The 11,836-nt window shown below is 41.0% G+C and overlaps 1 protein-coding gene across 1 annotated transcript in view; it reads right to left on the bottom strand.

Annotated features, from left to right (window-relative positions):
• The window catches only part of LOC118747108 (lysosomal-trafficking regulator), a 41,423-nt gene extending 29,973 nt beyond the window's left edge, over positions 1-11,450 (bottom strand). The window contains exons 1-9 of the mRNA XM_036481099.1: positions 11,206-11,450; positions 11,067-11,143; positions 10,745-10,934; positions 10,568-10,678; positions 7,436-10,511; positions 5,082-5,840; positions 4,813-5,001; positions 4,501-4,754; positions 3,520-4,441 (exon numbers count right to left, since the gene is read on the bottom strand). Of these exons, the coding sequence (XP_036336992.1) occupies positions 3,520-4,441; positions 4,501-4,754; positions 4,813-5,001; positions 5,082-5,840; positions 7,436-10,511; positions 10,568-10,678; positions 10,745-10,934; positions 11,067-11,143; positions 11,206-11,313 (5,686 nt within the window). The 5' untranslated portion in view covers positions 11,314-11,450. The remainder of the gene's footprint in view (positions 1-3,519; positions 4,442-4,500; positions 4,755-4,812; positions 5,002-5,081; positions 5,841-7,435; positions 10,512-10,567; positions 10,679-10,744; positions 10,935-11,066; positions 11,144-11,205) is intronic.
• Positions 11,451-11,836: the final 386 nt, after the last annotated feature.

Raw genomic sequence — 11,836 nt, forward strand, 5'->3', positions numbered from 1 at the left:
TTATCTTTATCTTTATCTTTATCTTTATCTTTATCTTTATCTTTATCGATTGATATACATATGTACGTGGTGTTAAATCTTTAACGCAAACATCTCCGAACTGGATTTAGAAGTATCACTTCAAAATTGTCTTGTATTTATACGTGGATTCTAATGAAGATATACCTGACGCTGTGCAAGTGGAGAGACCTACGGTTTTACCCCGCCTCCGTACGTCAAATAGATTTTATGAGAAACTTTTCCATGGCAGAAACACAACTTTGACCTAAACGGGGTTAAATCGCCGAAACAACAGCCCTTGGTCGGGTAAAACCCGAGTCATTTTGGTACGTAGAACCGGCTGTCGTGGTAATGGAATTGATGAATTGTACTCCAAAATAAACGGCTATGTCTCCGAATTTCTCTCTTCTTCACCGCAAGGAGCCTAACCCTCTCCCTGAGCAAATACTCGGCAATTACCACCTGCGCCAAGGAGGTCAGACTGCAACTGCGTATTCACGCATGCAGCCGCCATTGTCAACAGAGTACACAGCAACGCGAGAGATAGCTGCTGAGTCGGTGGCCCCACGAAAAACGGAATTGTCCAGGGTGCATCTGGTCTCTCTCAGTAGTTTCGCTTCTTCTATATTTATGGGCAGGAGTCGGCTGTTGAGCGCCGCTGTTTCGAACGGATGATCTATGTACGGCTCGACGTCTGGGCTCGAATCGTCACATACGATATCGTATTACTCGTCACGTAAAAACACATTTTTCGGATTATGATATACGTGAACGTACTCTTTATACCATTCAGCTTATACGACTGACGATATCACGTAATTTTCTTTCGTATAGCTTTCGAATCGCGAACGGATGTTACGATTCGAGTCCTGGTTTCCAGTCGGGCAGGTGTCGTCACGTGTCGTGGGGGCGGATCGTTTCGAATCAGGGCGTTGTTGGGATCATTTCCATGGTGACATTCCACGAGGAATTGCTTCGACAACATGGTGTTGTGTTCTTTCACTGCCAGCATCTGGCTTTCTTCGCGGAGGTGATGCTCGGAAGACATGAGATGGCAGCCTGTGGCCGAAGGCAGGACTGCCTTCGACATATTTGCAGATTTCTCTACTGCGTGTCGCTCGTTCCTGTCGACCACACTGGCGCTGCACAGTTTACCGGCCGATCGCCTTGTAGGTAGCGAGCAAACCCTATTTTTCGGCTACCCAGATGCGGCCGGCTAGCGACTTGCAAGACTGTGTCAGCAGCAGCAGAGGCTGATGTCCTTGGTCCATGTTGTGAAGATTTCGCGGCTCATAGCTAACCAAGTTGACTCCGGCTGACAACGGAGGGAGTTTTGTGGAGATTGAATAGTGTCCAGGAGAGTAAGTCGCCTTGAGGGCCCCTACTTTTAATTCCACGCGGCTTGGACTTGGCGTTACGTAATTCGACTGATGATTGTCGTTCACACAGATAGCTGGTTATCCACCGCTTCATCTGAGCTGGAAGCGTCGATTCCAGGACGTTTTGGCAGAGGGTCGCGTGGTTTCCATGTTGAACGCCTTCGACAGATCACAAGGACGACGTTGGTTCAGACCCTCGCTAATGAGTGTGGTGATGGCCTGTGCATTGTGATACTGTAGTCTTGATGTGTATTTTCCGGAATCTATGCTGATGTTCGGCTAGCTTAGGATGTTTCGTCAGGGTGGGGAGGAGTAGTGCTTTCATGGTTTTTGTCACTGGGGATAGGAGAGAGATCTGTACGAGTTCAATGATGTACACAACTCTTGCAGGTCCCAGCTTTTTCAGCAGGACCTAAAGTGCTTGTGTCTCTTCTGTGGTAAAACACGTTGGTGTGTCTTGGGGTCGGAGTTTGTGTGCTTTACGCAGCACACTGCGGTGAGCTTTGTCTCTCTGTGGGTGTGCATCGAATTGCCGGCTGATGAAGCGTCTGCACGCCCGTGGATCCGACGTTGTGGTGGTGGTAAGGGCAACATTGTCCTAACGCTTCGTCGGATTGGCAAGAGACTTGTATGTGGTCCACAGTTTGCTTGCTCCGCTAGAGAGATTGCAGGTCTTGAATTGCTCATTCTACGTTTTCCGCTTATGTATATTGACCAGGTCTCTAAGGTCCTTATTGAGATCTCTGATACACGTAGATCGCCGGGATCACGGTCGTCTGCGACTCCCAACGCTTCTGCGGGGGAAACCTGGTCGAATTTTGGCAATCCTGCCGGCTGGTATGAAGCTGGCGGCTGCTGCATTAATGATCCTGCAGATATTGCGCTCAGCTATGCACGCGCATGATGGTGGTGGAAGAGCATTGAGTTTGCGGTCGGTCAATTCCGTGAAACCGTCCCGGTAGGACTTCACTGTGTTCATGGACCGTGCGGTTTTCAGATGTAATAAAATCTCTCGGCTGGTCTATTGCGACTACTATGGGCAGATGGTATGATGTGAACGTAAGCACTGGTTGCCATCCAATGCAGTTTATTAGACCTCCACTGGCTATTATGCCTGGCGAGCTGTAGTAAGCACCCGCGCCTTCTTCGTTTACAGTGCTGAACGTGGAGTCGTCAATTTGCTCAGCGAGCTCTGGACTCCGCTGGTCATTGCTCAGATGGGAGTGCCAGAGTTCATCTAGCGCATTTGTATTGGCATGGTATCCAGCTGGGTAACTGGGGGCGGGTGGAAAGTACGCTGACGATCTCCAGCTCTGTATCCACCGACTTGATGACCAAGCCTTGAAATTCCATGAAGATAATGAGCCGGTATTGTACCGCGCTATGCAATATAAGGACGACCCCAGGGGGCGATCTGTTCGGAGAACGTTGAACTCGTCCTGATTCTGAAGGCCCGAGCCCGAGCCGGATTAGAGTTTGCTCTCCTGGATCGCCGCGACTGAGACTTTATTCCATCTCATGAAATCGTCCTTCTCAGCGATCTAACTTTGTAGGCCGTTGCTATTAAACTGTAATAGCTTAATTGATTGCGGTCGGGTGATGGTTACGCGCGGGGTGAGAAGACACTGCGCGCCTGCACTCCTTGTTATGCCTTCGGTGCCTGTGTTGCCTGACGCGCTGGCCTCGGACCGGGTGGTCTTTCAGGTGACACCAGTCATTGCAGCTGTTGTAGCGGACTGAGGTCCAAGATATTAGCTGGTAGGTCATGTTCCCATGGCGAAAAAAATGGAGGGTTGCTGCTGTGAGATGGTCTTTGCTTAGTCGGAGTGTGTGCTCGATGTTAATCCGGCTAATGTAGAACCGAATATCTTTTTTTTTTATGAAAAAAACAACCACCATAATAATTTGGTCTTGTTCCGATCCTTGGATCATGAAGAAATTAACGATACTCCTACATTTTATATGAGGATTTGACTCGGGTTTTTGCTTAAAAATTATTTTGTCCATTGCCTGAAATATTTAGTGCTAAAAGTGTACAACTTTAAAAAACTTAACGTGCGTTGCAATGCCGAATGAAATTAAGCCCTGCTTAAACCAAGATGCAAAAACCAAAGATGTAAAAACAATAGATTTAACTCACCACTGACTACGCCTCCGTCTTTTGATTCATTGTTATAGCCCATCACAATATCTGGAGACTCTGCTGTATAGGATAGCATACGAGCTTCGTACAACAGTTTAATTGATTCCGCAACACTACCAAAATTGGCTTTTTTCAGTTTACTTAAATTTACAAATCCATAATTCGGCTGCCAGGAGTTAACTTGAAGTGGAGCAAGCTCTGAAAAGTCCGGTCCCATTGCCGTCAAGTTGGCTATGGTTTCCCATGCTGCAAATTTGTTACTGAATAGCATTAAGTTAGATATGCTAAAGGGTATTGGGTATCCCTCAGAGTTCAACCGTTGCGATTCTGTGTTATCACCCAAGCCATTGGAACTTATAACTGAATATGCGCTGTCTCCAAGGCATATTATTTGGAAGGCGTGACTTTTTATGGAACTTCGGATATTTCGGAAATGTAAATTTATAACATCTTCTTCCACACCGTCAATGTAAACTGTTAGCTCTAAATGATCTTGATGAGCACATACTCCAAATGCGACATGTGTCCAGCTATTCCGTGTACATCGAAATAATTTCAGCTCAACAGAAGAATTCTCATACGAATGATGGTGGTTATGATATTTGAAAAGATGCATGTTATTAAAGCTGTTAAGAATCACAAGCTTAGTCTGTTTCAAAGCAACTCGCAGAGTGGATGGACTTGTGGATGCACTTGTAGGCCTAACCAAAGGAGTAGGAGTTTTTGAATCAGTAACAGCATCTTTTGCTGAGGATTGATTTTTCTCTTCCATATTCCCGTTTGCTGGCTCTGACGGCGATTGAGCTTGCGTTTGGATCTCGGCATTCGGCTTGCTTGTCTCGAAAACTAACTTCATATTGCTATCAACATAAACACTTAACATTACTTGGTTGGTGCCTATGGAAACAATGTGTGTTTTCTATAAGAAAAATCAGAATATATAACCAACTCAGAGTTAATCATTTTACACTGGCTTACCAGATTGTTTTCGAGAGAACTGCGCTGGTCATCCTCTGCAATTAAAGATGAGGGTTTGTTAATATTTGTTCCTTTCAGTTGCAGCCAAAACGAAAGTGTGAAACCGTCATTGCCCCACAGTCTGGCATGGGTTATAGGTATGATACAAGGAGTACGAGACAATGGTGTCGTGGCTTGCGCATTTATATGTTGATTTCGAATGCGATCGATTTCCATTGTTAAACGTTGATCGCTCGTTGAAGTGCATTTGCCATCTATGGAATATACATAAATTAAAAGTATAGCCGAAATTTACTATCAAAAAAATCTTACCGATCGCCATAGGGAATTCCAATTCGACCATGGGTTGAGGCTTTTTCAGTTTACTGCCACATTTATGATTCAGATATCTTATTAGAAGATCCACAGGCGGATTTTTGGCGGATAAGATATTAAAATATGTGCAGATAACTTCAGGAGTGTTTATGTCCATAATTAACTCTAGCAAGGCTTGTTGAAGTTCTAAAAAGTAAATATTTAGTACATGTAGAGCAGTTTTAACTGCTGCAACTAATTTCAACCGCTATATCTATGATACAAACCTCTCAGGCGTGGATCGCCGCACTTCAAAACTGGCGCAAAGCCACGCAGTAAAAATAGTGAATCTCCTATATGAGCACGAATTACGAATAGACGATTTGCCAGTTGCACCAAACAGTCACTCCAACCCACCGGATTGTGGATGCATCTTTCTGACAGCTCAATAAGAATTTCAACTACCAACTGACAAAGACCATCGTGTAGCAGATGTGTACGATAACGAGAACTTGGTTGAAATGAATTCCAAAATTCTGCCTTATCCAACTCAGTTTCAGATTCAGATATTTCAGGTATCTCGCCATCAGCTTCGTAGCCCTCGTCCGCCGTTATATAGTTGTCATCGTGCTCATTCTCGCTGAGCTCCATTTCACTCTCACAGAATACTGACATTCGCGTGGAAAAATAATCTGCATCGCAACTTTCGCCGGAGATCGGCCTCTTTGGCACAGGCGTACGTGGTGTGGTCGCGTTGCTGTTTTTGCCATGGGTTTTTGTACTGGTAAAAGATCGCGCACGCGGACGGAGAGTCGATTGTAAAGCCGCATCCTCACTGGCGGTATTATCAAGGTCGGTGCTTTCATTGAAATCTGCAAGGGCTTTGCTGGTAGAGTATTGCTCTGCTATTCTTAGGAGGCTGTGCAAAGCTTTTACCACGGCGTTTTCGCGCGTACGCTCCTCTGTGTGCGTTTGACTCCAGTTGGATATAGCACTTTTCAATATCACTGATTTCAGTTTCAATAAATGCCTATCCATCGCTTCTGCTAAAATGTAAAAAGTTTTTCATATTATTGTTGAATCTATCTTATTATTTACACTGTTAGGATATGTATTTGTAATAGAAAAGATAAGATTATTTTAATCTTTAAGATCACACACTGCTTTGAGAATTAAAATATTCTTATCTTGAAGTCATCTGTACAATGTAAAGATAATTCAGCTGCCGTTGCTTTGGTGGGTAAGGAAATTTACGAAGTATGTACATACATATATGCAACCTCTAGAAAGTTTTTAACTGATTAAGCAGATATGGTTGCTACAAAATTAAATACTAAAATGTCGAATAGCCAATTCCATTCAATGAAAAAATTATAAATTTAGAAAAAAAATAATAAATCACAAATTGCTTTGCGATTATCTCATCCCAGAGCTTTTTTTGAGATTTATTGAACAAGGAATGCAAATAAAGTATCTCCCTATAAAAATATGGTACTCAGCTCAAGTTCTAAGCATTGGGCTATAAACATAATTTTTGTCGAATTAGTCGTAGCAATCACTAATATGGCTTCAAAACATTCTTACTATTGCAGACATATGTATGCATGCATAGTACATTTTATGTATATATGCCTGGATGTTGGCATGAGCTATTACCATATTTGAAACCACAAATAATTACCCGGTAGGAAAAGAAAGCCATACGTTCTAACAAAAGTCGTTTTTACATATGCAACAATGGTGGCACTTGACTGGGACTAGGATTCTCAGTAGTTCTCATCTTCTACATCCGAATCAGAGAGCCTGAGAACAAGGCACCTGGTTGCCTCACTCATCATTAGGCACCTGCAGTTAGGGCAGAAGAGTTGGATAAGCATACGTGGATAGACGATATGCTACCAACTTTGGTAGGAGGGATAGCTTGTTTCTGGCGCTTACTCCAACACGAACATATTTTGGCTAAGTGTACCTCGTATCTCGTAGAAGATCCATCCACTCCACGCTGATTGGTGGAAAGCGTCCGCAAAGCTTTACTTTGTTTTAACAGCATATAAATTTCACAAAGGTTTTTGGAGCATGCTGCTGGAGTTACAATCCTTAGCCAGATACAAATCTAGGCAGTTCCGGATAAGGCTGACTCGCACAATGTCTCAGTGGATGTTTGTTGAGTGTTCTGGTATGTTGCAACTACGAGAATATAGTTTTTAACTACGGCTTGCGGACCTTTATTCTCGCACGAAGCTTTCTGCAAGTGGCTAGGGTGTGCGTGAAAAAGGAAATAGGGTTTTGTTGTTGTGTGCTTTCACACTGAAATTTGGGCAGACCTCCATAATTCATATGATGTATAGTATGAATGAATTTGGCCAATTCTTGAGGGTACTGGCATTTGATACACTAGATGCGTAGTACTTGAAAGAGCGACGATGGTACACAAACTACGATGACTCCGAGTTTCCTAATGAGAGGTTTCAAATCGAAAGCAGTCGTTTTTTGCGAGGGGTCAAAACTTATTTTTTCGAGCAGCATTTTTACGCATAATTAGCTATTTACTATTTTAATAAAAGCTTAGCTAGATCAAAGGCCTACTTTGATGCTTTGATGTAAATTTAACTATCTGGGAGTCTAATAAAATGTTACTTACCTCCTTCTTGTTTAAAACCTTTAATTGCTATTGCCAATGTTGCTTCGAATAATCGTAGAAGATACCTTTTGCTATCGCTACTTGATTCTAATAAGCAAATAAGTATCGGATCGATGCCTTCACCTAGGCACTCTTCTTTTGTACTGTTATTTAAATCGCTTACTGAATTTGCATAACTAGCACCACCAAAAATCGAACCTATGACACTAAATAATTTCCCGATTATACTTGTCCCAATATTTAGTACCGCTGCGCGAGTTTCCGGCCCAACTACCACCGTTGATGTTGAAAGCGCATCAGCGGCACAGTTCCACACAGTTGTGTTGGCTAGTGTGCCGACACTGGAAGCGTTTAACGTCGCTGTTGTTATGGATAATGCTGAATTGTGAACAGCATGTGAACTGACCTGGTTGCGAACGTCGTAAATTACAATGTAATCCCCAATCTCCGTCTCAGTTGCATACAAATCTTCAAAGTGAATTGATTTATGGTGTTTTAATGTATCCAAAAATGATAAATTGAAAGCTTCTGTAGATAAATGCAAGCTTATTTGAGAAGTGCTATCACCCTTCGGCAAGCGTTGGATGCCATGTAACGATGAAGCGTTTACACCGGCAATTGTTGCCGCATTCGATGCAATCGATAAACTAACTGAGTCTACCGTTTGTTGCATCGCATCTACCTCAATGCTTGAGAGCAAAGTTTCCAGTGAACTTGACAAACAACAGTCTTCTTTAATGGCTTCGGGGTCTACTGTGTACATTGTGCTTTGTATTGGGGGCGATGTTGATGTATTGATGTGATAATGTGGGCGTGTGGGTTTAGAGGCAATCGTAGATTTTCGTTGTGAAAGTTGCAAAAAAGTGCACAATGCATTATAGTTTAGCGTCAAAATGTCGTCAATCCCCTTGTCGTTACAAAGTGCATTTGGTGAGCAATCCGGTTCACTTGTACGTTGCGGGTTTGAATCATCGTGGTCAATGGGCATACCTTGATTTTTATTTAAATTATATATCGCCGAAAAGGCGTTAAAGAAGCACTGACTTGTTTGGAATAGCTCATATGTAAATGACCACTGTAAGGCGGCAGCATACAAAATATCGGGCGCACGTGATATGTCTGGTTCTTCTGCCTTCTTATCTTTGCTAGCAGCTGAATTATTTGAATAGTCGAGTAGTGCATTGAACTGCAAAGCGTGCTCTCTACCACTTTTCAATAGCAGCATAATGAGACGTTGGCTTAACACAGTTTGTTCTTTACTGCTTTCCCCCAAAAATGCCATATTATCGATGCCGATTTTAATGAGGTCGCATATGCTATGAACTAGTGTCGGTTCGCCAAACAAATCCTCTAAATGTGATATATTTTCTTCGTTGTAGAAAGCTTTTATTAAACGTATATCTATTTCCAAATAGGCAACGAAAATATTCAAACAATCTTGTACAATACCGAAACAAATCAATGTGGCATCTGGTGTTTCATCGTTTTTATCGGCTGACGCAGTGATAGGTGAGTTTCTGTTCATGGATTGCGGTAGTTTTTCATTCGATGGTGCTTTGTTCGAATTTCGGCTTTTCAGTATATCCGATTTAAATTTACGGAACGCGGGTAAAATAAGTTCGGCCAGAATACCTGCAGCAATGTCGCTGTTCAAAGTATCTGATATGCATTTTAAATGCTTTAGCAAAAGTTGAAGTGCAGTCAATTTATTGCAGATTTCTTCATTACCATTAACGAGTTTTTCATGAAGTTGTTTGTAGAGCTGCAAAACTTCCTTTCGAAACTCTGGCGATTTTAATTTTGTATCACATTTAGCACAGTTTTCTGCTTGATGTTTATTGAGACCACCATGAGAAAAAATAGTGCAGAGTATTTTACGATGCAAAAATTTATAAATGTAATTTTGATATTTCGGAGCTAAAGCTAGAACTATATCCAAGCATGTGGCATAGGTATTTATTGTGTAGTGGCAGCAGCAAATACCAATACGTAATAAATAACGTACAGCGTACTCTTGCATATCTACAGAGATTTTAGAGAGCAAATTTAGTAAAGTGCCTTGAAAGAAGCAGCTTAATGTTGGTGCTTGTGACGACCAGCAATGTACCTGCCGAAAAAGGTGGCGCCTTCTGCGTGCGTGACCACCGATTGGGTGAATAGAATTGTTCATAACGAGTTGATCATTCTTGAAAAGCTGATCTATTATTTTAATAAGTGCTTTGAAGGTCAGCATAAGGAGCACTGACGCTTCGGCATCTCCATCAGTATTGGTGTTTAGGTTCTGTAACACATTTTGGAATGTTTCAATGCTTACATCAATCACATTCTCATCAACGAACTTAAAATCATTCAAGCTGCTTTTGCTACCCAAATCATGATACGGTCTTTTCAATTTGTGTAGGTGACTTATGATATTTTGGAGGATGTAAAACAGTACATAGTTGGTCGCACTTAGAAATTCAATGTTAAAATTATTTGAAGCGGACTCTCTGCTATCGGCAAAATTTCCAGACTTTGGGTTTACGACTTCTATAGCATGTTTTTGTAAGATGGTGGCTAACTTTGAGAATACGTTTTGAAATTGTACAGCGGTTAAACCGGAAGAAGCATTAAATATATTGTTGATGCAGCGTATTATAAGTTGCAGAAGTTCATACTTAATTTTGCAGGCATTTTGCTCTGTGCTATACATCTCATCACTGCCACATAAGCATTCCAATGCAAAATTTAATGAAAGCACTGATATTGATTGGGGATTAAGATTATCCTCACATTCATTTGAAACGCACTTTGACATTAGTTGTATCACCAAGAAAGCGATTTCATCACTGCTAGCAATACTGCTTTTAAAACCATCAAGTTCCTTCTCAATTTGTTGAGATGAAAGTGATTCAAATTGTGATTTATTTGTAGTAGTACGATTAATTCGCAAGTTTGGGCACTGAAATGGAGAAATCTTAGCGATGACTGTTAATATGGAGGGGGAAGAGTCTAGTTTAATGTCTGCTGTGTTCCATTTACAATTCGGGAACAGTTTGATACATAAAGTGCAAAGGCCTTTTTGTGAAGCGATGAGCTGTAGAAATTGTGCTAGTTAAAAAATTGCTTGGTTGTTCAAATTAAAGTTATTACCTTGGTATCCACACGCAATAAAAATCGAAGCAAATGTTTACCCAAACTGTGTGTAAGAAAGCTGCGAAGGGCAACTATTTTACTCCAGTCACTCGGTGCATTTAGTATGAGCTTTAAAAAAAGTAATTATTTTAGTAATTATATTACAACCTTAAAGATAATTAGTACAAACGTTACCGGTGTAAAACTTTTATTGTTCGGAAAGGAATTCACATCGCTTTTGAGTTTGCTTATCTCATCTTGTACTAGGTCAGTACTATTGCTTTCTGCTGTACATGAAGAAATTGATAAGTGAGACTTATTTATGATGCAGCACACTGTCTCCAAGAGATATGAGGTTGTTTCTTCTGGAATATTATTTAACAAACTGAAATAAGAAGAGAGTTAAAGGATTTCAATTATGCAAAAAGCATCGGATTAATATTTATATATTTATATTTATATCATTTAAGAAAAATTTTCTCATCGAAATTCTTATTATAAACATAACTGCATTTACCTTATAAGTACTTCTGACTGTAAAGCATCTTCTTCAACGTATTGAAAATAAAACAGAAACAATTCCATCCAATGTAACTAAAACAAATAAGAAAAACTTTATCGACACTAAGTAAGCAACAAGTATGTATTAAACGCACTTTAGCTTCGCGGTCATCGCCGGTACTAAGATAATTTTTCCAAATAACACTCAATGTTTCTACCAGCATATAAGTAGAGCCCTCCGCCTCCATGGCCTCCTGCTGCATTATTCGGCAAAATTACATCAAATCAGGAAATAAAGGAATAACGTTTCAGACTTGTTGCAGGTATATTGCTTCGGATGTTTATTGGCATGAGTTCACACCGCTGTAGAGTGCTAATCAGTGACCAACTGCATCAGTGACTGAAAATAGCAGACGAAATAAAGTGTTAATGCTACAAAGAAACTGTTGCCATATTAATAAATTTGAATGATGATCGTAAATATACATACATATATTTGTATGTACCTATGTACAAATCGATGATCCGCTGCAATAACAACATAACTCAAAAAGCAAAGCCCTTACTACTATTAAGGGCATCATGTCTCTAATCCTTGTCTAATCTTTAATACTTACTTTAATAATGATTACTACTAGCTTAAGTAAGGATTGAGTTGTGTCGGTATTGCAGACGATCATCGATATGCCTACTTGCAAGTTTTCATACAAGCATACTATATGTGCATACAAATTTATATGCATGGGCTTAATCTGTGTAGGTATATTTCGGAGTGAAAATTCGTTG

This window comes from Rhagoletis pomonella, unplaced genomic scaffold (genome assembly GCF_013731165.1).
Source record: "Rhagoletis pomonella isolate Grant_MI unplaced genomic scaffold, Rhpom_1.0 Rhpom_scaffold_00011, whole genome shotgun sequence".
Taxonomy (NCBI): Eukaryota; Metazoa; Arthropoda; class Insecta; order Diptera; family Tephritidae; genus Rhagoletis; species Rhagoletis pomonella.